This window comes from Chionomys nivalis, chromosome 10, assembly GCF_950005125.1.
Source record: "Chionomys nivalis chromosome 10, mChiNiv1.1, whole genome shotgun sequence".
In the NCBI taxonomy this organism is placed as follows: Eukaryota; Metazoa; Chordata; class Mammalia; order Rodentia; family Cricetidae; genus Chionomys; species Chionomys nivalis.
The window spans coordinates 4,569,351-4,597,001 of record NC_080095.1 but is presented as its reverse complement, the minus strand read 5'-3'; the positions used below and the strand labels follow the sequence as shown (position 1 = coordinate 4,597,001).

The 27,651-nt window shown below is 43.8% G+C and overlaps 1 protein-coding gene across 2 annotated transcripts in view; it reads right to left on the bottom strand.

The window, feature by feature from the left end:
- The window catches only part of Dnah11 (dynein axonemal heavy chain 11), a 312,765-nt gene that overhangs the window by 170,949 nt on the left and 114,165 nt on the right, over positions 1-27,651 (bottom strand). The window contains exons 34-42 of one of the 2 annotated variants that reach the window (XM_057782825.1): positions 27,336-27,481; positions 23,414-23,530; positions 17,694-17,832; positions 14,230-14,322; positions 9,756-9,950; positions 8,398-8,475; positions 6,297-6,433; positions 3,360-3,510; positions 2,255-2,403 (exon numbers count right to left, since the gene is read on the bottom strand). In XM_057782825.1, the coding sequence (XP_057638808.1) occupies positions 2,255-2,403; positions 3,360-3,510; positions 6,297-6,433; positions 8,398-8,475; positions 9,756-9,950; positions 14,230-14,322; positions 17,694-17,832; positions 23,414-23,530; positions 27,336-27,481 (1,205 nt within the window). The remainder of the gene's footprint in view (positions 1-2,254; positions 2,404-3,359; positions 3,511-6,296; positions 6,434-8,397; positions 8,476-9,755; positions 9,951-14,229; positions 14,323-17,693; positions 17,833-23,413; positions 23,531-27,335; positions 27,482-27,651) is intronic. The other variant, XM_057782826.1, reaches the window with a different exon arrangement.

Below are 27,651 nucleotides of genomic sequence, written 5' to 3'. Positions count from 1 at the left end.
GCAGGGGTCATTCTTAAAGTACACTTAGGGGAAGGAGTATTGGAAGGACCAGTCACAAAAGATATAGCAGGGTGGAGAGACAAGGTTTGGGTTTAGAGGGACATAAAAAACCCTTTTAGGTTAAAGGCTTGATTCTTAACATGTGGCGCTGGTGCCAGGTGGTGGAACCTGCAAGATATGGGGTGCAACGGAAGTGTGAGGTGACTGTGCGTGTGCCTTTAAAAAGGACGGTGGAGGTCTCTCTCCGTCTCTTTCTTTCTCCCTGACATCTTGGTCACAAGGGTGATGTGGGATTCCCCTCTGTATGATATGAATATGTTTTATTACCATTGGTTAATAAAGAAGCTGTGTTGGGCCTACGGCAGGGCAGAGTAGAGCAAAGTGGGAATTCCAAGCAGATAGAGGAGGAAAGAAGACAGAGTCAGGGAGAAGCCATGTAGCTGCCAAAAGGAGACAGACATCTGGCAAGCCACAGACCTGTGGCGATACACAGATTAATAGAAATGGGTTAATTTAAGATATGAAAGTTAGCCAGGAATATGCCTAAGCTGGTGGCCAAACAGTGTTGTAATTAATACAGTTTTTGTGTTGTTTTGGGTCTGGGTAGCCGGGATATGAATAAGCAGTCTCCATCTACACAAAGGGAGCAGCTCTGATGTACCACAATGCACTGCATCATCACTGGCCTTTAAATGAAGGGCCCAGATAATGGGAGATTGAGTCAACTGTCTCTCTTTATAAATTCATGATTTCTTAGGATTCGCTACAGTAAGGGATGCTTGCAGCACAGGCCGAAAGCAAGGAATGCTGGGGCATGAGAATGGATGACTAGCAGGTCCTACAGGAAGCAGCTGCAGGAGCTGACGAGCTCCACAGCCATGCTGCTGTGATACCTTTGGGGATGGATCAGGAAAGAGCCTGTCTCCCTTTCATCTCTCCCTCTCATTTCATGCTAAGTTCTTCCTGAGCCAAAGAAACCAGAAACCAGAGGTCTGAGAGCCCAGGTATGTGGTTACATGGAGCAGTGTCTGGGCAGAGACAAGGTGAGAAGGCTGTAGAGAGGCATGACAGAGGGCATCTGCTGTAGGGTACAGAGGCATGAAAGAGGACATCTGTTATAGGGTACAGAGGGATGACGGGGGACATCTGTTATAGGGTCCAGAGGGATGACGGGGGACATCTGCTATAGAAACTTGTGGTCTCCTGCCTAGCTCAGAAGTTCTCAGAGTGAGGACATGGTGGGAGACCCATAACCACACAGCAACTGAGACGTGCAATGTAAGCAAGAGAATCCCAACCCTTGCTCTGAATGAAGCGTTTCCATTGTTTGAACACATGTGCCTATTACATGCACAGACATGCAGATGTTCACAAAAAGATTTAATCTAAGAGCTTCATAGAAATGATTATTTGTTCATCTTATTCAACACATATTTACTGAGTGTTAAATATTTTCAAAGTGTGTAATCAAGATAATCTGTAAGTAAAAATGACTTAGACACCTGGGTGCTAATTTAATTACCTTTAAATTAATGCAACGAGCCCTGCACTTAATTAGTAATATCATCGTCACATCATTTTAACTGAGATTAAAATAAATAAAAAACTTAAGATCAACTGATTAGAGAATAGACACAGGGGTTGTATAAACCTTTCTCCTGGAATACAAGCACTTAGTACACACACAAGAACATGCTCTTCATAGTAAGTGCAGAGTACAGTGAGATACCACCTCACCCCACTCAGTGAGGCTCCTAGAAAGACAGACATTGAGGAAATCTAGAACAAAAGGGAAAAGGACAGTGCGGGCAAGGATATGGAATGCTGTATAGCATCCTCAGCATCCTCTTGTGTGTGACTGGTAGGAAGTTAACATAATACAGGCACTGTGGCTAAATGTGATACCAATTCCTTAAAAATTAAAAGCTGAATTAGCATTCGATCTAGCAAACCCGAGGTTACCATTAAGTAACTGAAACTGGACCTTGAAGAGCAATTTGTGTTTGTATGCCCATATTTATAACATTATACACAAAAGCTGCAAGGCGGAGACGGAACTCAGGCAAGAGAGGAACAGGAGTTTCCATCTGGGAAGATGCAGACAGTTCTGCAGACGGTTGGCAGCAGCAGCAATTCGACAGCGTCAATACACTCTTGGCCACTCAGCTCTGTCCTCACTGATGGTAATGTGGCAAAGCTCATGTCACATGCATTGTCATGACAAAATAAATGTAAGGAAAGAAAAAATGCTCACGGATTCCAGCCCAGATCCTGCGGGTTCACATACAGAATGCCGGCTCGGGAGACAGTGGCTGGGGTGGCTGTCCTCAGGTGATGGGTCTCAAACAGAAGCCTCATGGAAGGTGTGAGGGTCACTCGCTCGTTGCTGGCCAGGGTCAGCACCTGCATGAGCAGATGTGGTCATAGTCAGAGGCAGATTGCCATAAAGGAGTCAACAGCAGCTAACAGAGCACCACAACTGGTGTTGTCCCTAGTAGGGCAGCTACAGGTAGATTCGTCTTAGCTGAGATCTGAGCCTACCCAGAGGCAGTCTGGCTGAATCCTCAAAGAACAGAATTGCCTCAGTGGGCTCCTGACAGCCAGTCCTTCAGTAGCAGAAGCAATGAATCCCACCCCAATGTAAGCAGACTCCCATGAGGCCTGAATTGCACAATGAGCAACCTTGAGCCTCTGCAACACTGCAGTTGCCAAGCACGCTCTAGTCGCTCCCAGAGCAGGAAGGCCACAGACTCTGTCTTCTGATAAACAGTATCTTCATTCAGGAAGCAATGCCTGCTGCTAAGGTGGTCAATGCTACCTTGGAGTGATGTTGGCTCCCAGTTTCTCATTCCTGCCCCAACAACAGGCCTGCATTGCTCTTTGGTATCACGTGGGACCTCTTGTCTTTGCCGTTCCCAGGACAACCACACAGCATGCTTGGGAAAGCATTTAAACATAATCTGTAGCCATAGGAACAACTTCATTTGCATGACCAGGTCTCGCCAGTTATCACACAGTACAGAACCATTCTTTTGTTGTCTGTGTATTCAATATTTAATCAGACAACATAAAATAGAAGAATTTAATGCTTGGGTCTTAGAAAACAATAAGGCAGATAAATTGAATTCTTCTCTATGTACCTAACTTTCATGAAAGGTGATTCAATTCAAAGATAAGGGAGACACATTCCCCCAAACTCTTTAACTATGATTCATGAGGAAACCATCATTCATCACAATGCTGATTACATAAAAAATACTACAATAAGCAGCGAAAGAGATCACTGACGTTAGCAGCTGAACGGAATTCTCAACGGCCCTGGGATGTGGGCTCAGGAGTAAACTTGCAGTACCATTCACCTTGTTGTCGTCCATGACCGTGTTCAGGGATTCGATCCACAAGGGGTCAATGTCCCCATCCAGGACCATCCAGGCTGGCCCCTCGTGCCTGAGGTTTGCTTGCTCTCGCAGAATGGATGAGAAGAGGCCTGCAAAATAGGAGCAAATGTCGCTAATACAATCCAGGACCATTTGTCTCTAAAATGCCTTTATGTTCCCTGGAAGCTCCTTTTTTTTTTAAGCTAAATAAAAGAAAGTTGCTATCTCTTTCTCGGGAGTGGCACACAATGGCCTTTCTGAGCTTCTTAGGTGGACTCCATCCAGTTAGTCCCATTACTTACAAGCAGGCAAGTTTATCTGTGGGGGAGGGTCCTGGCCTTCGACAACAGCTTCCCCACCTGCCCCACACAGGAAAATGCCTTACTTGAAGCCACTGTGGACATTTATAGTTAAAATGAGCATAAACTGAAATTTGTAACAGGTGAAGACGTCCCTTTCCACACACGGCCAGTATCAATCTTAGACTACCTGGCAAATTTCACCTTTTTAAATCATATTTTTATATTATTCCATTTTTTCTATTACATTACTCAAGGTTTAAATTTTGAGGCCCCATGCTTCAAAGTGCTATCCATCTGCTTCGCAGATTCAGTCCTGAGAACCGAGCGAGGCTGTCATGAGCCGGGAGGTAGGAAGGCAGGGACTCCATTGGCTGTCATCACGTCTGTGTGCTGTGTGTTCAGGCCGCGTGCTGGAGACTTCAGCAAACCCGCTTCAGTGCTCATGTGCAGAATTCCTCTGTGAAGTCTTTGGTATAAAAAACATACCACAGCTGGGCTTGGGAGGCTGAGGCGCAGGGATCTCTGTGAGTTTGAGACCAGTTTGGTCTACAAACCGAGTTCCAGGACAGCTGGGGCTGTTATACAGGGAAACCCTCTCTCAAAAAGTCAAACATCAAAAACCAAAACCCAAACAAACATTAAAAAACCCCAGAAGTCAGCAAAATTGGCCACCATAATTGAAGCAGAAGTCATTAGCGTTCTGATGGCTCTCAACTTCAGCAGCTGTCACGGGCTCCTGTGTAATGATAACGACGTTACCCCTGTCATAACCCCTCGTGCAAAACAGACCCGAGGAAAAGGTGGCAAAAGTGTCCAACACATGAGCAGTAAGCACAAGGAAAGATGATGGATGGAGAATGCCAGGTGTGTCTTAGTTCAAAGCAGGTCCTCTAGGTAGCATCGGACCAAGCCTATTACCCAAGTGGGCAGGCCATGGGTATCCTCAGGAGAACAGTGCCTAGATGGTGGAGACATATCCCATGCCAAGACTTGGAAAGAAGAGGCAAGGAATACCAGGGATTGGGAAAAGGAAAGGTAGCCAGAAGTGAGGGCTGAGTCCAGGAAAGGAGGCCAGAGAAGGGTGTGAACCCAATCACTAGTCCTGTATGCCATGGACGAGTGAACCCTAGAGTAAGGGGCACACTCCTGAAACAGGCTTCAACTTCTAGATATAAACAAAGGGCTGGAATACCAGGAAGAAGGTGGCTTAGGCTAACGTGGCATCTGTGGAGGCCCACTGAAATTTAATACATATTTCCTTATCTCTATTTTTTCCTTTCCTCCTCTTCTCCATGTTCTCCTCCATACCCACCCCTATTTTCATTCATCTACTCACAGGGCTTCAGTTCGTAGCCCAAGCTTTCCTAGAACTCACTTATAGCATAGGCTGGCCTTGAATTCACTTATAGCATAGGCTGGTCTTGAACTCACTTATAGCATAGGCTGGCCTTGAACTCATTTATAGCATAGGCTGGCCTTGAACTCACTTATAGCATAGGCTGGCCTTGAACTCATTTATAGCATAGGCTGGCCTTGAACTCACTTATAGCATAGGCTGGCCTTGAACTCAATTATAGCACAGGCTGGCCTTGAACTCACTTATAGCATAGGCTGTCCTTGAACTCACTTATAGCATAGGCTGGGCTAGAACTCACTTATAGCACAGGCTGGCCTTGAACTCACTTATAGCACAGGTTGGCCTCGAACTCACTTATAGCACAGGCTGGCCTTGAACTCACTTATAGCACAGGCTGGTCTTGAACTCACTAAACATTCAGGCTCTGAGTGCTGGGACTATAGGCACATATCACCACATGTAGTTTCAATATATATATTCAATAAAAATGGATATTGAATATATATACCAGCTCTCTCTTTGTCTATATATATGATATATACATACATACATACATACATACATATATATATATACACACACACACACATATATATAATCTTTTATGCAGTCAGCTGTAGGGGACTCAGAGGGAGAGGACACCAAGGGTTGTACCCAGGTTGGCACACTGGTTAGAAATGGGAAGTTATAAAGACCTCTAACAAAAGCATGCGTTTATTCCCAAATACATGCTGAATGTTCCTTACCCCAAACACTTGGCATTAGAAGGGTTTCTGATTCCAAACTCTCAGGGATTTTGGAATGTTTGCATTGGATTCACTGACTGTGCATTTCTATTTCAAAAATCAAGCATCTGAAATACCCTGAACCCCTAAGCTTATGCTCAGAATGTTTTCAGTTTCGGTTTCCAGGCCAGAAGTATGGTCCACTGCCTTCTGTGTTCGACAGCTGTGATGCCAACCTGAATTCAGTCGGTGTCTCATCCTATAAACTTTAGAAATGGACATTCCCATTGGCTTCTCCCTGGTTTACAAGGAGCCGTGCCATCGCTGCTAAGGGTAGAACAGACACAGTTCTGAGCAGATCAGTGCAGCCAAGCACGTCCTCAAACCTTGCTTGAGTTTGTATGTTCTGCAGACCATGTGGTCAGCTTTAACACACAGCTAACCTCTGAGCATGGCTATGGCTCATACTAAAAGATAGATTTCTAAAAGGAGATCGAGAAAAGGCATTTTAAGTGTGTCAGAAAGGAACTAGTACTTGCCATCTTTCCATTCTCGGGTAGCATGATGTATGAAGCCAAAGAGTTCATCTGTTGTCACAGCCTTGGGATTTAAGTCACTCCAAATGGCTTTCTGTTTCATATTAACATACGTTCTGTTTAGTGTTCTCAAAATCTGGGAAGAGTGAGCCAAGAGAAGTAATGTAAAAGTTGGCCAAATGAACAGTGAAAGATTGACAAAACATTCTGCTAATTTGTTGTGCGTTATTGGATGTCCTACATGTAGTGTGATGCAGAAGGTGGCAAAGGTGGCCATAGGCACGTTTCCATCTTCATACTGTAAAATTCAATCCCATGGATGACATGGTGACAGAATCAGTTCACCTGATTCTGAGTCACTTAGATGAGAGCAAGCTGCTTTATCAGCTAAGATATTTAGCAATGCACATAGAGTAGATTTGAGACCTTTAACCATGTGTGAATATGTGTAAGCATTTCTGTTCCTGAGGTCACTCTGCTAGTATCATTTAGAACATCTCAGAGTTGTCCACACACATTGCTGAAGCCCCCCCAGAGAGTTTCACCTAGCAGGCTGGGGGATTACCCACAGTGTGCATTCCAGCAAGAACCTAGGGACAACAATGATGCTGGCATAGACGTTCTTCAGTGCTCAGTGACATAGTGAACCTTCACAGGAAGAGGTCTGAGCTTGGGGAAGCCAGAGCTGTGCTACTGGCATCTCGTGGGCAGAGGCCAGGGGTACAGCTCCACAGATATTAGTGGTCTGAACAGCATCAAAGCAAAATCCCAGGGTATGGTGTCACCGGAGCCTGACAGAGACCTCAGAACTGGGGCTCACTGGGTAAGTATCCATTTAACTGACCCAAATATCTATCCTAATTGTCCTTTACTAGCCCCTGAGAAGGCTGGTAAAATATTGCCATCTCCTTTAGGATGATGAGTGGGTGAGCAACACAGTCCTGCTCATGGCTGCCTAAGCCTGTGCTGAATAGGGCAGAATAGGTGAGGAGCAGAGGAAGAAATGAAGTGCCCTAGGAATATGCGGCTTATATTTTTAGAAACCATTAATCTACTAGAAATTACAGAATTTAATTTTGTCCTTCCATGAACCATGGCCTACATCTGAAAGTTACACTAACAAAGTAATTATAGGCCTATCAGTAATCTACTTTAATATTGCAATGATCACATTTTTGACGAGAAAAATCTCCACACAGAGCCTCCCTCAGCAATTGTCCCCCTTCGGGTTCAGCTCTGAGGACTGGCAAGTGCTGTGTGCAGCCACACTCTAGAACTCATAGGCCCATTCTGATCATTTTTAGTTGTTGGCCACCAAGTGTGTTTATACCCAAGCATCCGGAATGGGAAGGCACACAGCTCTGCATACACCGTCTGCCAACCAAGAAAATAACTGTGTTGCCAGGACCGTCAGGAAGGCCAAACAGAATCAAGCAGTGAGCTAAAAATGGGACTTAATAATGCCCATAGCTTCTCATCACAATAGAGAAAATCACACACAATGCACCTAGCCCAGCACACAATAGGGACCTAAAACATGTGGGTGCTGCCACCTTATTTTCAAGCTTTGTTTTGGCCCCGTGGAAGACTCTATCACTGAAGGAATAATGAGGGGAAATGGTTGCATCTGTTTTCTTAATGACACGGGAAGTAAAATTTATGATGACCAAAAGGAAGCAAGACAGTCGTTTCAATAAGGGCGGGCAATGCTCACCAAGGGCCGCAAGCCAGGTGGCTCGCTCAGCCTGAGTCCTTTCACCCAGTGTGAGCATGCAGGTGCAGGCCTGAATACGGCAGAATGCTGCCTGTCTTGTGTAGAAAGCCTAGTCTCTGGCACAACCTATTCCTGGTGTGTGTGTGCGCGCACGCACGCGCACGTCTCTACGTGCATGTGTGTGAACACAAAAGGTTGCATTTGGTTTTTGATGCAGTATAAAAGGTAGTAGTGCCAACTGATCAAACGGCAACAGTGGAGCTCAGATTCTAATTCGATGTGGGGCTTCACTGAAGGGAACCCGAAGTAGCACTGAAAATTGCTGTCCACTCCCCACCCCGAGAACATTCGTCCGACGCTAAAAAATACAATATGAGTTATCGTACCTTACTCTTCCCTGTGCCTGCATTTCCGACCACAAAGACGGAGTGTCGCACAGCCAGCAGCTCCTCAAGCTGAACAACCTGCACACAGACAGTCTGTCACTCAGGCCCTTTTGTGACTGAACAACCAAAAGACAACTTACTCATTTTAGTTCTCTCCTGAAACCCTCGTCAGCCCCCACTCACATATGGGTAAATGGACTGGAAGTCCACAGTATGGCTTATTATAGACGTCTCACATAAGAAGCAGGGGAATAAAAGAAGTTATCCCTGTCGTCCATCGGTATCCCCACCATCACTTGTGAGTGGGAGTGTATGCATGTATGTGAAGGCCAGAGAGCAATGCTGGGTGTGGTACTCTTTCTTTACCTTATTCTCCAGAGCAGCGGCTCTCAACCTTACGAATACTGGGATGCTCTAATACAATTCCTCATATGTGTGAACCCTGACCATGAGACTATTTTGTTGCTATTTCATCACTGTAATGGTTCTGCTGTTATGAACTGTAATGTAAGTATCTGATCTGCAGGATATTTGATATGTGGCTCCCAAGGGGTCAAGACTCACACCGAAAACCTGCTGCTCTAGAGAAGAATGAGGTGTCTGAACACACCTACTTTGCTTCCCCACCAGCACCTGGTGACAGTAAACACAACCACACCTGGCGTTCATATAGGTAGGCGGATTCAAATCCAGGTCCTTATGTCCCCATGCTTGTATGTCAAGTTCTCTCACTCCCTGGGACATCTCCCCAGCCCCATCTCTTAACTTCCCATGGCACTTGGTCCATGGCAGGAGGAGTTACTCATAAACTCTTCACAGAGTTCCCAGCAGAAAAGGATGTCCAGCAATCATTACTCATAGGGGAGTAATGACGTCCAACACAACAACCATCAGAAACACAGACCAGTCATGCCTTGTGCTCATGTATTCACTGAGCACAGTGCAGCCCTGCCTGGGCATGGCTTTGGCTAAGTCAGACGGGATGTTACTGAGTGCTTGTCATGCATGCTGACAGCCCACCCCCTACACGAATACACTGATGATTTTATTTTCAGCAGTCTATGAATTGGAGGAAGAAAGAACACAATAAAAATTTGGAATGTGTTATCAAAAAGTTTTGTAATTAATTAAAAAATATGTTTACATTTAGAATTATGGTAGTTATTTCTATGCTTTTAAGTCCTTGATGAAAGGGACTAGATATTGAAGTATTTACTTAGATGTTCTTTAGCTGACTATGATATAAAATACATGAAAGTATTTAATAAAATCACATTAAATCCCTGTAATACAGTTAATGTTTGTTACTTGAACTGTTAATCACCCTGCCTGCCACCAACAGTCAATACATCTCTTACTTTGAGGATGAAGCTCTCTTCAGGTTGCAGGCGGAGTTCCAGGGTGGATCGCTTGACCATCTGTTCAAAGTGTGGTTTCCTCTGCCGAGGCACATCCAGGGCTGGAAACAGGTCTCCAACCAGGCCCAGAAACACAGGGACATCATCAGTCACGATTTTAGGCATATTGAAGTCTCTTAAAGCTCTCATGAGCACCTAGGACAGAGGATGGAAGACACTGGGTCTCAAGGCATCAAGGGACATCTCAAAAGCTTAAGCAAGGACTTTGAAAGTTCCTTCACAGTGGCAAACAAATGACTGATGTTTGAAGAGACAGATGCTTAACCTGATTTAAACATTGTGCAGTACGTAGTGCATTGCATTGCTTTAATTGGTTAATGAATAAAACTGCTTTGGCCTACTGTAGGACAGATTATAGCCAGGATGGAAGAGCTATAGAGAGAGAGAGTAGGCAGAGTCAGGGAGATACCATGTAGCTGCCAAAGGAGAAAGACACCAGGCTGGAACCTTACTGGCAGGTCACAAACTCATAGCAATATATAGGTAGAAAGAAATGAGTTAAGTTAAGGTATAAAAGCTAGCTAGAAAGATGCCAAAGCTATTGGCCAGACAGTGTTTTGATTAATACAGTTTCTATGTGATTATTTGGGTTTGGGTGGCCAGGAAACAAAAGAACTTTCTACTTTTACAAAATGGTACCCACTGTCTGGGGACATGAATCCATATAAGACCTAAAAAACCTTTAAAAAAAAAAAAAGGAAAAAAAAAAAGACTCCTAGACCTACAAAAATGGGAGCCAAGCACTGCATCTTGGTAGTTGCATTTTTTTCCAGATAAGCTTTGTTTGCTGGTGGCAAGCAGAGGTGTGGCTTCTTTAAGAGAAGGCTTCCTGACTCAGCATTAGCAGTAAAAACTTCATGACTTCTTTAAGAGATGGTGGCTCTGGCTCTTTTGGGAGGTCCTGCACTTAAATGGGGTTTGTGAACAGAGTACTATAAGTTGCCTAATGGTGATGTGGATCTGCTGCATCTCTGAACCTGGGTCAAGGAGCATGGATCTCAGAGCTGGCAGTAAACATACCTCTGCCGTACTGAAAGACCAAGAGAGATGGAGCCAGTGACCAGGACCACTGCGACCAAGCTGCTTACCATTTCAAAAGTGCTCCTGGTCAGAAAATGATTATAGATATGCAATAAAGACAGATTCATACAAAAATAAACCTCCGAATGGGTCCCAGTGTGTTTAAAAATATACATAGGCTTGGGAGAGAGAGGAAAAAATAACAGTCAAGAGTACAGAGAGTCATAGATTAAAGGAGTAAAGATAATTCAATACTAAAAAGTAATGGAGTAAAAACATGTAAAGATGGAAAATACACAGAGAGCCTGGATTATGAATATTATTGTGTTTTTTTGAATATTTTGACTGCAAAGACATTTGATTGTGAGAGTTGCTAAGCTAAGCCAACATAAAAATATCTTGACTTTAAAATTTGAGTCTAAGGATATGTTGCTTTCAAAAAGAGACTCTGTTTTTGTTTTCACAGAAGATGAGAACCTGTGGATTCCTTCCAAGTTAATGAGGTTTGATGGAACAGGGCCCCCAAAAGGTCTCCATGAACCTTAAAAACAAATAGCAACAAATAGCAGGAAGCAGTTTAGAGAAAACTATGCCGAAATTCCTAAAATGATTGTTTATAGATGTTTATTTTTATTTTAAAAGGGTTGATTATAAATGCCTAATAGTCACAATCGATTTATATATGATATGGAAATGAATACTTTGCATTGGTGTGAATCTTGGTCTATTGACACAGAAGTAAGGCTCATTTTGTTATTCTGCATATGAGACAGGTCTGCTTCCGGCAGCACCAGTTACTTCAAGAGGATGATGGGCATTGAAGAGGTTCCTTATGAAGTTTGCTAACTATTTGGGCAAGAAACTGCTCTTGCCTGAACTGCTTTATGGTATGCTGTATAAACTGGACATGCAGGACCCACAGGAAAATGACTGCTAAACTTGTTAAAGAAATTGATGTTCTTCAGGATTCCTGTGTCACGGAAGAAACTGCCAGACATTCTGCAGGACACAGAAGAAAGCAACTGATGAACTTTACCATTACAAGGAAGAAGAGATCTTGAAATTTCCTGCTTCATAGAAAAGTCTGCTGGATACTATGGGCCTGTAGGTTGAAGATGGATGCCCCAATGTTATAGAAGAACTTTGAGTGACTGTCCAGGCAGCAAGGTGTCTCTGTTAATTCTAGAGTTTTGGAAGTTGCTCAAATGCAGTTTCTGTTAACTTATCCTTCTGGTGTCTTTGGTGCAGTTGAAGACAGATAGTTATAGTTTTCTTTAGTTATGACAAAAGATAAACTAGATATAAAACTTTAGAACCACAAAGATAGGATAGATAGAATATTTTCCTTAATTTGCCAAATGTAAATCAACAAATATTGTAACTATAATTTTTGCTTGATAACTGTTTTGCACATGTAATTTTACTATTTTAAAGTTAAAACCTTCCTTTTTATTTTGAAAGAAAAGGGGGAGTGATGTAGAATGTCCTTCTGTATATAGGTTGTTTTTATTGGTTGATGAAAAAAGCTACTTTAGCCTATGGCAGGGCAGAATATAGCCAGGCTGGAAGAGATATATAGGCAGAATCAGGGAGATGCCATATAGCTACTGAAGGAGAAAGATGCCAGCTGGAACCTTACCGCTAGGCCACAGCCTCATGGCAATACACAGATTAAATGAAATGAGCTAATTTAACATATAAGAGCTAGCTAGAAAGACGCCTAAGCTGTTGGTCAAACTGTGTTGTAATTAATACAGTTTCTGTGTGATTATTTGTGTCTGGGTGCCTGGGAAATGAAAGAGCGGTCTCCACTTACAACCTAAGATACATAATATTTACGCTGTGTACCATTTAAAATTAGTTGTAATTTTTCAAAACCAATTCAAAGTATAACAAATACCTACTGAGCTAACAACACATTTTAAACAGAATTTGTTTTTATTTACCTACTGAAATAGAGAGAAAGACAGACAGACACACATACACACACAGAGAGAGAAAGAGACACACAGAGACAGAAAGAGAGAGAGGAAGAGAGAGAGAGAGAGAGAGAGAGAGAGAGAGAGAGAGAGAGAGAGAAGACCCTGGAGCCGGAGATACAGGCAGTTGTGTGCTGCCCAGTCTGGGCACTAGGAACCAAACTCAGGTCTTCCAGAAGAATGGCGAGGCCCCTAACAATGCATCTTCAACCCTCACATCTACATCAGAAAGGAGAGCACTGGTCTCCATCCACAGGGAGGCAAATCCTTTCAGGTTAGTGAAACATGCAGGTGACCATGGATAGGCCTCAGAATAAGATGAGCAAGGAGGCCTTTCCCTTCTGTGGTAGGTGTTCTGTCTTCAGAACGCTGCTGCAACTCTCTCGAGCCTTCACCCTTCTTCCACTCTACCAGATCACGTTGCGTGAAGCACTCGTAAATCATAAGATCATAAGTGCAAATACTTTTAGTTTGGGCTTTTGTCTTACACCAATTAGAAACTAATGTGCATGTGAGACTTTAAAAGCAGTAACACAAGCATCAGAATAAATTATATAAGAGCTACACTTCCCATCAACACTCACCACAGAGCAGAATGTAAAGAAAATGCTAGCTAAGCGTGAGTGGAGACCAACAAGAGACATATTAGCAAATTTAAGAGAAATAATGCCCTTTATCATGGATCTAGTTCTCTTCTATGCTTCAAGATATACTGCATGCATTCATGAACAGTTAGTTCTGTCTGCCCTTCATCTTATTCCTCCTGAAGCAAGGAGAGTCTCACTTTGCCGCTATCATTTGTCTCTCTCAGAAGAGCAGAACTTCCCTTGTGGTCTCCCGACTATTGTGCTTCTCCCTGTGCCAACCTCTTGTCTGTAAGTCTACCCCACACAGTGGGTGTTCTGTGCCTCACTAGACTGTGTTCCCTAAACGTTCCTCAAAGGAAATCAAACAGTGATTACGAAACTATTTTATTGTATCTGTCAAAATACCTTTTGTGGTTGATATTCCAAAAGCATTTATACAACTACATTTTCCTTCCCAGGTTCCCACCTCTGTAGTCAGGAACACTTGTGAGCACTTACAAAAAATGCCAACCCTTAAAATAGCCTGCATTAAGAATAGATGTTTTCGCCAGGTGGTGGTGGCACACGCCTTTAATCCCAGCACTCGGGAGGCAGAGGCAGGCGGATCTCTGTGAGTTTGAGGCCAGCCTGGTCTACAAGAGCTAGTTACAGGACAGGAACCAAAAGCTACAGAGAAACCCTGTCTTGAAAATCCAAAAAAAAAAAAAAAGAAAAAAAAGAATAGATGTTTTCATAAATAGGGTTCTGTGTGCCTCCTCAGCCAGGTATATACTTCTGTCTGGAGTCATTTAGCTACTCCCTCAATAACATCCTTTATCAGTGCGGTACCTGGTCTTCGGGTCTATTTTTATCTCTTCGTTTCAGGGAGCCAGCTACAACCAAGACAGACTTGATAGCACGAAGTCCCCAGTCATAGTGATCCTAAAACCAAAACATAGGCATGTCTTTTTCAGGGACGGAATGAGACCTTCATTCTAGAAGTGAAAGCTGGAAACCCAAAGAGTTCAGATAGATACACATTTTTATAATTTACAACAATTAATTCTGGAAGCAAAACAAACAATTTAAAAACCCTTGTCTTTGGGATACATGTCTGACTTCTTTCGGCCATTTTCCGGCCTCCCCCATCTAGTCTTTTTCTACAGTATTTCAGTGCAGCTTTTGCTCGGGTCTCCGACTCCTTCGTCTCCCCTCTTCCTCAGCCAGCCGGACTCGGCACCTGGACTGGACCAAGTGTTGTGTAGCTGTCCCCCCAGCCTTCAGTATTTAGCCACCCATTCTCTCTCTTAGTCACTTAGGCAACCCTGCCCCAGTGTTGGCATTAAATATAATAAAATTACAAAATTCTCTTATGAACCAGTGTTTCTCTGAGACCTGCATATCATTCCCCATGGATCCCACTGGCTCTGCACGCCTGGGATAGTGTATCTGTTTCTGTCTGCAGAATTCCTGAGCCCGGCACACAATACAGTGCTCAATAAACATATCTTACATGAACTTAAGTCAAAGGTGACTTCGTTTGAAACAGGGTCTCACTATACATCCCTGGCTGTCCTGAAATTTGCTACAGAGATCAGACTGGCCTTGAACTCACAGAGATCATGCCTCTGTTGGAACTAAAGGTGTGCACCATCAGCCTTGGCCCCAAAATGGCTGATTTGGAGGAACTGCTCCCCCTGTCTACCACCTTCATGTAGTGATTCTTCTCTCAAATGTTTCTTGGCTGTGACTCCAGGCAGGTCACCTTTCCCCCAGGATTTGGCAGCAGCAGCAGCAGCTACAGAGAGGCAGACAGGAGTAGCATCTACTTTGCAAACGGTTGCATTAGAAAAACTGATCATGTGGGGATGCTTTGTGCACACTGAGATGATAAATACATGGATAAGCATGTCATCTCATCTGTTTGTGGATAATAAAACAAAACTAGGTCTTGAACATCGTCTCTGCTGGCAATCAAACACAGAATGGAGTTTAAAAACACCCCTGTGGGATGCAGATAGTAAGGGGTGCACAGAGAAAGTTTTTGTTCTCTCTCTCTCTCTCTCTCTCTTTCTGTGTGTGTGTATGGAGAGAGAGAGTTGTGTGTGTGGAGAGAAAAAGAGAGAGAGAGAGAGAGAGAGAGAGAGAGAGAGAGAGAGAGAGAGAGAGAGAGTTTAGGGGTACACATACCGAATGAACTCATGAAGAGTCACAGCAGAAAAATGATTTTTTTTTTTTTGTCACAGGTCATGGTAGTGATCATCTGGAAGTTAAAAGTACAAAAACAGAGCAGGACTGGAGAAGGAAAAGAAAGAAGGAACTAGCAGAGCTGCCAGGCACAAAGACTGGGTCATGGCCAAATCCTTGCAGAAATGATGCCAGAGGAGAGGATGCAGCAGCAAGTTCGCAGATTTGGTACTTGGGGAAACCTGGATATTTAAATATTGTGATGACTACTACAATAACATCCAATAAACACTGGTTCTAGAAACCTGTCTTCCCTTTCATTTCTACTCTCTTTCAGTTTTACTCCTTTGCTCAGGAACGTACTCTGATTCTTCGAATTTCTCTTGTGCCTCAGAAATGTCCCTAAGATGTGCTAACATGTTAGCCCAGTTCTCTTTTCTTGGTCACGCTTTCTTTTTCTCCTGCCCTCAAAAAAGAACTCACCTCTGTCCTGCCTGACCCCCAGCACCCCGCCTCCTGACCCCCAGCACCCTGCCTCCTGACCCCAAGCACCCCACCTCATGACTCCCAGTATCCTGCCTTCTGATACCAGCACCCCGCCTCCTGACCCCAGCACCCCGCCTCCTGACCCCCAGTATCCTGCCTTGTGACCCAGCACCCCGCCTCCTGACCCCAGCACCACGCCCTCCTCTTAGAGAGTGAGTTACAGTGAGTTCAGTTTATAGCAGCTCTCTGCATGTTAGCTCCGGACTTAAGTTGTTTCACGAACCTTCCACATCTAACAACAGGAGTATAACCCGCCGACTGGTAAGCATGACGAGATTGTAAAACACAATTCATCCAGCTGGGTGACACCGTAGGCACCTGTGATCCTCTGCTCAGGACACTGAGCAAGGAAGGGGGGCAGGAAGCTGTGTCTACCCTAGCCCGTCCTTCCTGAGAACCCTGATGGGCTTCTCCTCCCTGCTTTGTTCCAGTGTTTACTTCATGCGGTTGGACCTCCAGGTTCCTTAGAGTAGAACACACAAGTGTTTGCTTCATTTCTTTGGCGTTTCACCCTTCTGCCACTGTCGTCAATAAACCTGCTACTTGGCTGTAGTGGATGGTCACTAAATGTTAGCGTATTACTATGGCACTGAATACAATAACAATTTCATTTTCCATGGCAAGGGTACTTCTTCATTATAAAATTTAAGTGGAACTTTAAAGGACACTTCAGATTATAAAAGAAAATGAAAATGCTAATCTTAACCTGCAGTAAAATGTGTTAGAAATTATATATTCTTATTCATTTTATGTGTAGAAAACACAGCAGCTGAGGTCATACCCAGCGTAGTGTGCTGCTTTTGCATACAGCAGTGTGATACAGCACTTTCCCACGCTGTTAAATATTACAGTTCCCTTCCCAAATGCCTACCCTGAAATGACAGTATAATCTCATCTCTTGGACTCCACAGCTCACCCTGACGTTGGGCAGCACAAGCATCTGTCTGTTAACAGCCCTGTTACCTGTTGTGCACCAGCTGCAGCCTAACTTCTCAAGGAGTCAGTGCAAGACCCAAGTCAAAGCTAAACAAAGCTAACTGGAGGGGGCTGCAGCCGGCACAGGCTTGCTTGTGCTGCATGGACTTCACAAACTTGCGCGAAGCATGCAACAAGAGGAGAAAGGATGTGAGCTTAACCCGCTTCCGAGATTAGGATAAATAAACAAAGCCCCACTTCTCCAAACAAGGGGTTAGCAATGGATGAGGAAAACCAACATTTCTAGAATATTTTCAAGAATCAACTTCACCTTTCTTTTATAAACCCTTCTGCCTTCTCTACCACAATAAGTGAAGGCAACATGAAATTTCCTTTGTAACCGCAGCATCCATGATGCGTAGAGAAAACTTCCATAACCTAATGATAAAAATTCATATGGAGTACAAGTAAAATGTTACACACAAAGGTGTCTGAAATTTAATTTCAGGAAAAAAAATAAGATTTGGAAAACAGGTATTTTGAAACATGAAATCATTCCAATTGTCTAAGTGTCATTTTAATGTTAAATTATTTAGCATCCATATTTTTGAAAACCTATTTCAATGTAATATAAAACCAAATAATAGTAACCAAAGAGTTCTCACCTGCTTGGACAGGAGCTCCTCACAGAGTGTGTACAAGGAAATGAACTTCCGGGCCAATGCTCGCGCGTCCACAAACCCTTCTGCCACTAACATGATTTCACAGATCAGCTCAGTGTCAGGGGCCACCATGGCACAGGGTCTAGAGTTTACATAGGAGCTTTAGATTAAGGTGTGGCAAGGTCATGCATACATATCGCTTAAATCAGGCGATTAGTCTGTACCAACGCCTTCACCACTCCTAAACAGATTATAATGGTCTCTGTCAATCACGACTAACAAAACCCCGCAGCTCAATAAAACATGTCCACAGACACCAGGGAGATAAAGAGACAGCAGATATGGTAGAAGTCTGGGCGTGGGGCAAGTTTACAGAAAATGCAACACATTAACTTCCCTCCCTGATTAGTTGGGTTTTGTCCGGCATGCTTGGTGGTGCCTCAGCCGCACTGCCCTGTGCTCTGCCGCACAGTTCTCCCTAGGCTCTTAACGTTAGTGTCCATGCTCTCACCAGCCAGGAGAGGCAGTGATGCTGAGCACGAGAAGTCAGCCTGTAGCTGTGGCGAGCAGCATTCTGGTAACAGTCAAACAGCATGTCAGGAAACATTCTAGGGAACAATGGACCTTGTTCCATGTCTGGTTTCAACGGCCATCTCTAGGTGAGGGGCACCTCCACACAGTCACAGACAACTTCTGAGGCACAAGTAACAAAAATAACGACAAATTTGGGATCTTTGAGTATTTATCACCTTCGCTGTGGTTTAACAACAACAAAAAGTGATGCACTTGAATTTTCAAAGCCAGCTGTGCCTGATGGCCGGCTCGCAGAGCCCACGGACACTGAGCATCACTCTCTAAAGGGTCTACAAGGTGTGGCTGGAGAGATGTCCCTTCCTGCTCCTGCAGAGGCTGCAGGTTTCGTTCTCAGCAACCATGTGGTGGCTCACAGGCATCTGTAACTCTAGTTTTAGAGGATCCAATGAGGGCTTTTGTGGGTACCAGGCACACGTGGTGTAAAATTACACAACATACAGGCAAAACATTCTTACACATAACATAAAAAAGTTAAATAAAAACCAAAACACTTCACAGGAGTACACTTAATGCTCCTAGGGCCTACCAGGAGGGACATTAAAGATGAACATTTAGAAAAATGTTCCACTTTACATGCCGCAGGCTTTGGAAAGTCCCCCCTCAAAGACAGGAGCCAGAAACAACCAGATCTGAAACCTTTTCACTGAAGCCAGGTACAGATGGAGCCCAGGCAAGTGGACAAGTAAGCCCCATGGTTTAGATGTTTAAGACTGTATGTCCCTGAATATTTATGTGTCTCTGTGAGTTCAGTTACATTCTACTTCACACACAGTTGAGTTTTTTTTCCCCTGGATACTTCTTACAGTCTTTGTGGGCCTAGCGGATCTAGATAGAAGCCCCTATTTAACCTGATCCTAGATTATATTTCATATTTACTATTCATTGTGCAACAGAAGAACAGAAAGCAGAGAAAATAAACATGTTGGAATATTGTCTATCATTGCATTAGTATACACAATAACAGTACTAATTTTTAGATACTGTACAAACAATGGGCTGATATATAAATATTTTCATGTATACATATCATCATACCTTACTCACTGACTCCCCCACTACTCTCTCAAACAGACCTGCTTTCATGTCAGATAAGCCTCAATGTTCCTGATGATTAAAGGGCTGCTCATCATCAGAAAGCCAATTCATATAGTTTAATAAATCAACAGAATAATGGAAAACATTTAAAAACTAACATCGAAACACAAATGATGCTGCAGTTACTTTACCAAACAATTTATGAAAATGTAAAAAAAAAAAATGAAACTCTAAGACCCAAGTGAAAGAAGCGCATGAAATAACTGGTGTCAGAAATGTGAAAATATTGGCGTGGTGCACAGCACTCCAGCAAGTGTGTTCTGAGCTGGCACATTCACCGCTAGGTGGGCATTCTCTGAAGAAAAGGAAACAAGGAATTGCTGTGCGAGAGAAAGCTATTATTATGAAGAGGGGAAAAATTCAACATGAGGTGTCAGAATATTTGATGAATGTTAGAAAACAGAATTAAATACTCATTTTGCATTACCTACCAAGGTTTTCTTTATATGAATTATATTTTTAAAGTAATATGATAAAATTAGAGTAAAATGTAAATGAATTATGAATAAATATAAAATGGATGGAGAAGCTTAAAAGAATGAAAGGAAATCACAGTAAAACTATAAACGCTCTCACAATCTAATGTAAAGGGGCATTTAATTCTTTTGGAGGCATGCTATGTAGTTAAAGACACACTGTCAGTCCTAAAGAACTCCTAAAAGTCAAGTGCTAAGCCATTAGATCAACCTTACGGACCAAGAGGAAATCCCATAGCACCAATTACTGCTACCACGTGTGAAACTGGGGACATCCTTGCAGATAATACGATGAACAAACACACGCTAAAACACTTGTTAGCCCAGACAACAGGAAGAACTCCAGAAAAGATATAGATCATCAAAACTAACCCAAAGAGAAATAAAGTCTTAATCACTTCATATCTATTAAAGAAGCTCACTACTGGAAAGATTCTCGTGAAGAAAAATCTTGTCCAGATGACTTCACTGGTTAATTCTATCAGTAATTTATCAATAAATAATGGCAACAGCACACAAAGTCTTAGAAAACAGATGGCTCAGCAACTAACACCATGACGTCAGCATTACGCTGACGCCAAAATCAGAGATTACAAAGCAAACACTAAAGACCAATGTCCTCTGTAGTACAGAACTTTAAAAATCTCTAAAAAAAAACTTTACAGCGTATAAAATTCAGCAAAACATATAAAAACAATGCCTCTTGAATAAATGAGGTCTATCCCAGGAACATTAGAAATTAACCCTCTAAGCCGGGCGATGGTGGCGCACGCCTTTAATCCCAGCACTCGGGAGGCAGAGGCAGGTGGATCTCTGTGAGTTCGAGACCAGCCTGGTCTACAGAGCTAGTTCCAGGACAGGCTCCAAAGCCACAGAGAAACCCTGTCTCGAAAAACCAAAAAAAAAAAAAAAAAAAAAAAAAAAAGAAAGAAATTAACCCTCTATCTGATGTGGAGTTGATGAAGATCTTTTCCCGTTCTGTAGGCTGCCGTTTTGTCTTATTGACTGTGTCCTTTGCTTTAAAGAAGGTTCTGCATTTCAGGAGGTCCCATTTATCAATTGTTTCTCTCAGTGTCTGTGCTGCTGGGGCTCTATTTAGGAAGTGGTCTCCTCTGCCGATGTGTTCAAGTGTACTTCCCACTTTCTCTTCTCTGAGCATGTAGAACATATGTCAATTTGTGTGGAGACCAAGAATAACCACTGGTGCCATTCCTCAGACATCCTTCACCTTTTTTTTTGAAACAAGTCTCTCACTGTCCCAGGACTAGCCTAGTAGGGTAGGCTGGCTAGCTAATGAGCCCCAGTATCCAAAATAAAAAACTAATACACTGATTTGGAACATGCAGAGGAATAATGATAGGAAAAAAGTCTTCCTTTTCTGTAATTAAAACATGTGTGTACATACATTCAGGTTCTACAATTTATATATCAGAATAGCCTTGACAGGCAGCGTTGATTATTGTTGTGTGGTGACTGTGGACTTGAGGTGGGCCTGTTATATGCTCAGAACCAAGACTGTAGTGGTGTCTGCAGTGCACACTGGATCTGGGGTTGAGTTTGGGCCTTGCACATGCAGAAACTTTTACTGTTGCTGATTTTTTCATGACCATACATTCAGTTACCTGAACCCCTAGAGAGTCATGGCCCACAGTTGAAGAAGCTGGGATTGATGTGAACTTTATGAAAGATAAATGTAACCCTCAGTCAGAGAGAGTCATGTGGAATGGAGGGATTGGTTGTCAAGCAGCACAAGGGAACTCCGTAGAGTTTAGGAATTTCTTTTCAGTTTTTATATTTGTGCTGCTCCACCAGCTCTTCACTGAAGTGGAGGCGTGCTAGCGTACCCAATTACACCTGCAGGAAGTGATGGAGAAGATAACATGATCAATGGGTTCTGCAGACGCCCCTGCAGGTCTGCCTACATAGGCAGTTCTTAGTGTGTATGTTGGCTGCGTATTTGGAGAAAGTAAGTCCACAATGTATTTTAATCATCACCTGAAATTTTATTTCTAAGAACCTATTCTGGGGCTTGGGGAACTGTTGGCGGATATTTCTGTCCTATCTGTGGGCTTCCAGATAACCATACAGAGACTTATTAATTATGAAAGCTCAGCTGATAGGTCAGACTTGTTACTAAGTTGCTCTTACAGCTTGAATTAAGTCATCTTTATCAATCTACTCTTTGTCTTGTGACTTTATTCCCTTTACTCCACAGTGCCCATGCTGCTTCCTCTCCACCTGGCTGGTGACTCTGTGCATCTCCACCCTGCTTCTTCCCAGTGTCCTCTCTGCCCTGAAAATCCTGCCGAGATATTGGCTGTTCAGTTTTTTATTAAATCAGTCTGAGTGACACATCTTCACAGATTATCCCACAACAGGGAACAGCTTAGCCACTGTCCTAGGGTTCTATTGCTGTGAAGAGACACCATGACCCCAGCAGCTCTAATCAAAGACAACACTGAACTGGGACTACCTTACAGTCCAGAGATTTAATTCATTATAAATTAGCAGGTGATAGCAGGAAGCATGCTGGCATGCAGGCAGACATGGTGCTGGAGAGGTAGTTGAGAGTTTTACATCTTTATCCACAGGCAGCAGGAAATGAATTACTCCAACAAGGCCATACCGCCTAACAGTGTTATTCTCTATGAGCCTATTGGGGTCATTTTCACTCAAACCACTGTAGTCACTAAAGTGTTTGCCACACAAAGTTGAGGACCTGAGTTCAATCTCTGTCACCCAGGGAAAAGCGAGCTGTGGAAGTACACACTTGCAATCCTAGTGTTTGGGAGATGGAGACAGGAGGATGCCCGAGACTTGCTAGCTGAGAGATCTTGCCTTAAAAAGTTAGCTGGAGGATTTGATGAAGATACCCATTGTCAACCTCTGGCTCCATATGCACACACACAGACACCCAAGGAATCTATTTGGGGATTATAACTAGAAACAAGAAGAATTTTAATAAGGATAAATGTTTATAGCTTGCTATTTCAATATCACAAAAACAAAATTAAGCCTGCCAAACCAGGCAAGATGATCAAGAAAATAAAGATGAGCTATAAAAGGAATGATTTTGAAGTTATGTAAAATGGTATTTCCAAAGTATTTTCAATAGTATGATAAAATATGCATGTCAAAACATTACAAGAACAAAAGCAAATAAAATCATGATTAATATATCTTAACTGTATAAAATATAAATTAAAGAAGAGACCGGAAAATCTACAACAACCTATTAAGATTCTCTAGTTGGCAAAAACTACTCTTTATACATTTCTGTATTTGCCAGATATTTTATAATTTTTGAAAATTCTGTTTACAATGAAATATCTTAGTGAAAAAATAATATTAAATACTTGAAATTACTGCATAGCTTTTACTTACAGATTTGAGTGCCAGTCTCAATACACACAGGTGCATTTATCACAAAGAAAATTATCTCCATGAAGGGATTGCAAGAGATAAGTTTTCCATAGGAAATTAAATTCTTTGGTATCAGAGCAAAGCGACCTTAGGTGGCAGAAGCGCGCCAGATTGAGCTGTGAGGCAAGCACTTGCCTGAACAGAGCTTTGAGATTTTCTGGTAATTCAGTTCGGCCAGCATAGCCTGGGTTCATAGTAATAAATATTCCAACCGACGGCTTCAGCGGGATGGTCTCTCCAAGAAATACAAATCTGCCATAAAAGGAACGTTGATGGAATTAAATGTGTTCACTGAACATGAATGCACATCGACAGTGTGAGCCACTGAAAAATGCAAATGTCTTCAAACGCTGTTTGTCCTGGGTTATTTTCTTTAAGATTCATAAGCACACACATTTTGAATGTTTTGAAGCATTTATAAAAAATACCCTCCCTTTCTCTCCAGAACCACAATATGGGATTTTTTTTTTTTTTTTGTGGTGGGGAGGGTTGCAAAGCCTAAAATGGAAAAATGAAAGGTTGAATATTTAACATGTAATGAAGTAAATTTACTTTCAGTTCCTTAAATGGAACACTACATAGAGAGTGTACTTGCTAGCAAGAGAAGGGACTCCCTGTATAGTTCATCTGTTTGCTTACCCACCTGTTCTCCCTTTTATTCAGTAAATCTCTACTAAACATCTCTGCAAGGTAGGACAGTGTGGCCATCAGGAGAACAGGACAGTGTGGCCATCAGCAGAACAGGACAGTGTGGTGGTCAGGAGAACAGGACAGTGTGGTGGTCAGGAGAACAGGACAGTGTGGTGGTCAGGACAGCAGGACAGTGTAGTGGTCAGGACAGCAGGACAGTGTGGTGGTCAGGACAGCAGAACAGTGTAGTGGTCAGGAGAACAGGACAGTGTGGTGGTCAGGACAGCAGGAGAGTGGGGCGGTCAGGACAGCAAGATAGTGTGGTGGTCAGGACAGCAGGACAGTGTAGTGGTCAGGAGAACAGGACAGTGTGGCCATCAGGAGAACAGGATAGTGCAGTGGTGAGGAGAACAGGACAGTGCGGTGGTCAGGAGAACAGGACAGTGTGGTGGTCAGGAGAACAGGACAGTGTGGTGGTCAGGAGAACAGGACAGTGTGGTGGTCAGGAGAACAGGACAGTGTGGTGGTCAGGATAGCAGGACTTTGTGGCGGTCAGGAGAACAGGACAGTGTGGTGGTCAGGAGAACAGGACAGTGGCGGTCAGGAGAGCAGGACAGTGTGGTGGTCAGACAGCAGGACAGTGTGGTGGTCAGGACAGCAGGACAGTGTGGTGGTCAGGACAGCAGGACAGTGTGGTGGTCAGGAGAACAGGACAGTGTGGTGGTCAGGAGAACAGGACAGTGTGGTGGTCAGGAGAGCAGGACAGTGTGGTGGTCAGGACAGCTGGACAGTGTGGTGGTCAGGACAGCAGGACAGTGTGGTGGTCAGGAGAACAGGACAGTGGGGCGGTCAGAGCAGTGGGCTGTGCTGGAGTCAGAGCTCAGAGCCATCTATGCCACACATGAGGCCTGTCAGTTATCCTTTATTTGTTCCAATTTTCTCATTTAATAAAAAGGGAGAGTAATCTCTGCTCCAGGTGAGGACTTGAAAGAATATGAATAAACATGGTTAACAGCACACTGTGGGGACCCAGTGCACTCAACAGACATAGCTATGACTGCTGCCATCATCATCCCAATGCTGAGGAGAAGCAATGGTTTTCCAGAAAAAATTAAGAGGACCCAGTAAGATTGCTGTTGGCCAATTTTGCTGGTAGCCAGCAAAAATGCAAATGTACTAGCTTTCAGACAGGACTGGGGAGACAAAATCTAAGTGGTCTCAGCAAGATCTCATGGAGAAAGAGGAAGACTGAGAGGCGGAGATAAGACACAGATGCCCAGTGTAATGGATTAAATAAAGATGCTGCAGGTTCCCGAGTGGCTGCAGCAGGCTGCGGGCCATGAGAACATGCCACAGGTCCCTGAGTGGAGGCAGGCAGCAGGCCATGAGACCATGCCACAGGTCCCTGAGCAGGGGCAGGCAGCAGGCAGGGGGTTCTGAGAGCAACTAGTACCAGGCAGGGACGGTGCATGAGACCACACAGGAGACAAATGGGTGAGCCACGAGACTACACCACAGGTCTCCATAGGTAGCTGGTCCCAGGAAGGGAGCTACGCGGCAGACGAGAGACAGAGACATGGATAGGCACACCATGCAGAGTGAGGTTGGATATTTATTTAGTGGGTTATGGAGGGGAAAGGGAGAATGGGAGAAAGAGAGAGAAACAGAAAAGTGGAAGGAGAAGTGGGGAGAAGGGAGAGACAGAAGCTGCCTCTTCAAGAGGGAGATGGAAAAGAGAGGGATTCAGGCTGGAAGCTGAAGATCAGCTTGCCTCAGCAGACTGTGAGGGAGTAGGCCTGGCTTGAATCTTAAAGGGACATGACAGATCATTACACCTAGGATTTTTGGGGACTTGGCTACCAGGCAGCTAACAGTGGGTGATTTTTTAAATGGTCCAGGTTAAAATGAGAAATCAGGATTTCCCCAAATGTCAAGCAAGTGAAGGCAGGGGAGTCCAGCTGGGCCTGCACAGAGGGGAGGTGAGTGTGTCCTGTCTAGGCGCCACTCTCCCAGAAGACACAGCAGTGATGGCTTCCAGCTAAAGGGAGGAGCCTCCAGCAGAATTCTTAGCTCTGTGGCCACGTGTGGTTCTATCACTTAGATCCTGCAAGGTAGAGGGAGTTTAACTTAAGGGATCATGAAGGAGCCTTGCAGTCAGTTTATGAACTAGCCTAAGGAAGAAGAGCGAGGACTTGAGAGAGGACTCAGACTGGGCAGAGGCACCACCCAGTGAGTGAGCAAGTGCCCAGGAATTTTTAACACCCCCCTACCCCATGACTCTGTTACATAAATTAACATGACAAAGGATGGCCTTGGATGGCCTCTGATTCCTCAGATAAAAACCAAATATGGGTGGGGATCAAAGAGAAAAGACTCCAATTTCTCTAACCCAGCATCAGAGGTGGGATGGGTGAGGCACCAGGCATCCGGATGTTAGAAGCTGACATAGGATGAACACAGCTCTGAGAGAGGGGCTGAGGTAGGAATCCTGAACAAGATGCCCTAGAAGAGAGAGATGACCAGGCTAGCCAAGCACAGCTGTGTTCCTGAAGGCAGACTACCAGAAGCGAGACTCCTGTGCCCTCTCAGGCTTATTTTCAAGGTTTAGTCATCAAACTCCAAATGCTGGCTGTGCTTTGTTTTTGGAATATGGTACCAAGGGAAAAAAGAGTTTACATTCCAGAAATACCTGGGAAGGTTTTGTGTCCAATCCCTGGAAAAGACCATTAAGGTATCATTTATAGGGATGGAATCCCAACAAAGTGGGCAGAAAGACCAGGACTGGAACTTGGGTGTAATAAATGAAAGAAATTTTGGAGTCCTCAAGTGGGCTCTGGAGGTGCCATATGCAGCTGTTTGCAGAAATCTAAAAGGTGAGGAAATTTAGGCACCTAGGAGAGTGCACATGGAGGTGGCGAGAGCTAAGGGTGTTAGATAAAGTCACAGAGGAGAAAGTGGAGAGAGAGGAACGGTCTGTCACCACTGACCCTGTGATATCCAGCATCAAAACCCATAGCTAACACTGATGTGGGGTCCACTGTGTCTCAAAATTTTGTCAAAATCCTTTCCATCAAATATCATGGGGCTCTGGAAGGAGGTTCTGTATTATAAGGCCAGAGGAAACCAGGAAATGAACAGTGTGAGGGAAAGAGCAGTGAGAGGGGAGGTGTCCCATTCCTTGGGTGAAGTAAACGCAAGACTTGGCAGAAGGAAAAGAAAGATGAGTATTGAAGCCTCCTCAGTGTCCTCCATACAAAACAGTTAGTAAAAATGGATGGTGAGTTATTCAACATTACAATTCAAATTATTTTATCTATTTTATGTGGCAGAGGAAAACAACGCAATACTGGGAAGATCAACCTTATCTTCTGATTGTGTGTGGGAAAAATAAAAAGAACAAAGATAAAAAGGAAAGCCATGGGCTTACCTCCTTTTCCCATCTCTGATGGCGTCCTGGACCATCTTCACCTGCACTGCCACCACGGACAGGACCTCCACAGCAATGCGGTTGAACTCATCGAAGCAGCCCCAGGCTCCCGTCTGCACCAGACCTTTATAGATGTTCCCTATGGACTACAAGGAAGTGGCGTGCTCAGAGTGGAACAGAGGGTTTGGAGCACTTACAGGTGAGTCAGCCATGATCTGGAATCCAAAGTACCCCAGAATCCAGAGCATCTGGGTACCACCATGACATCACATGTGGAAACATTTCCCAGAATCCAGAGCATCTGGGTACCACCATG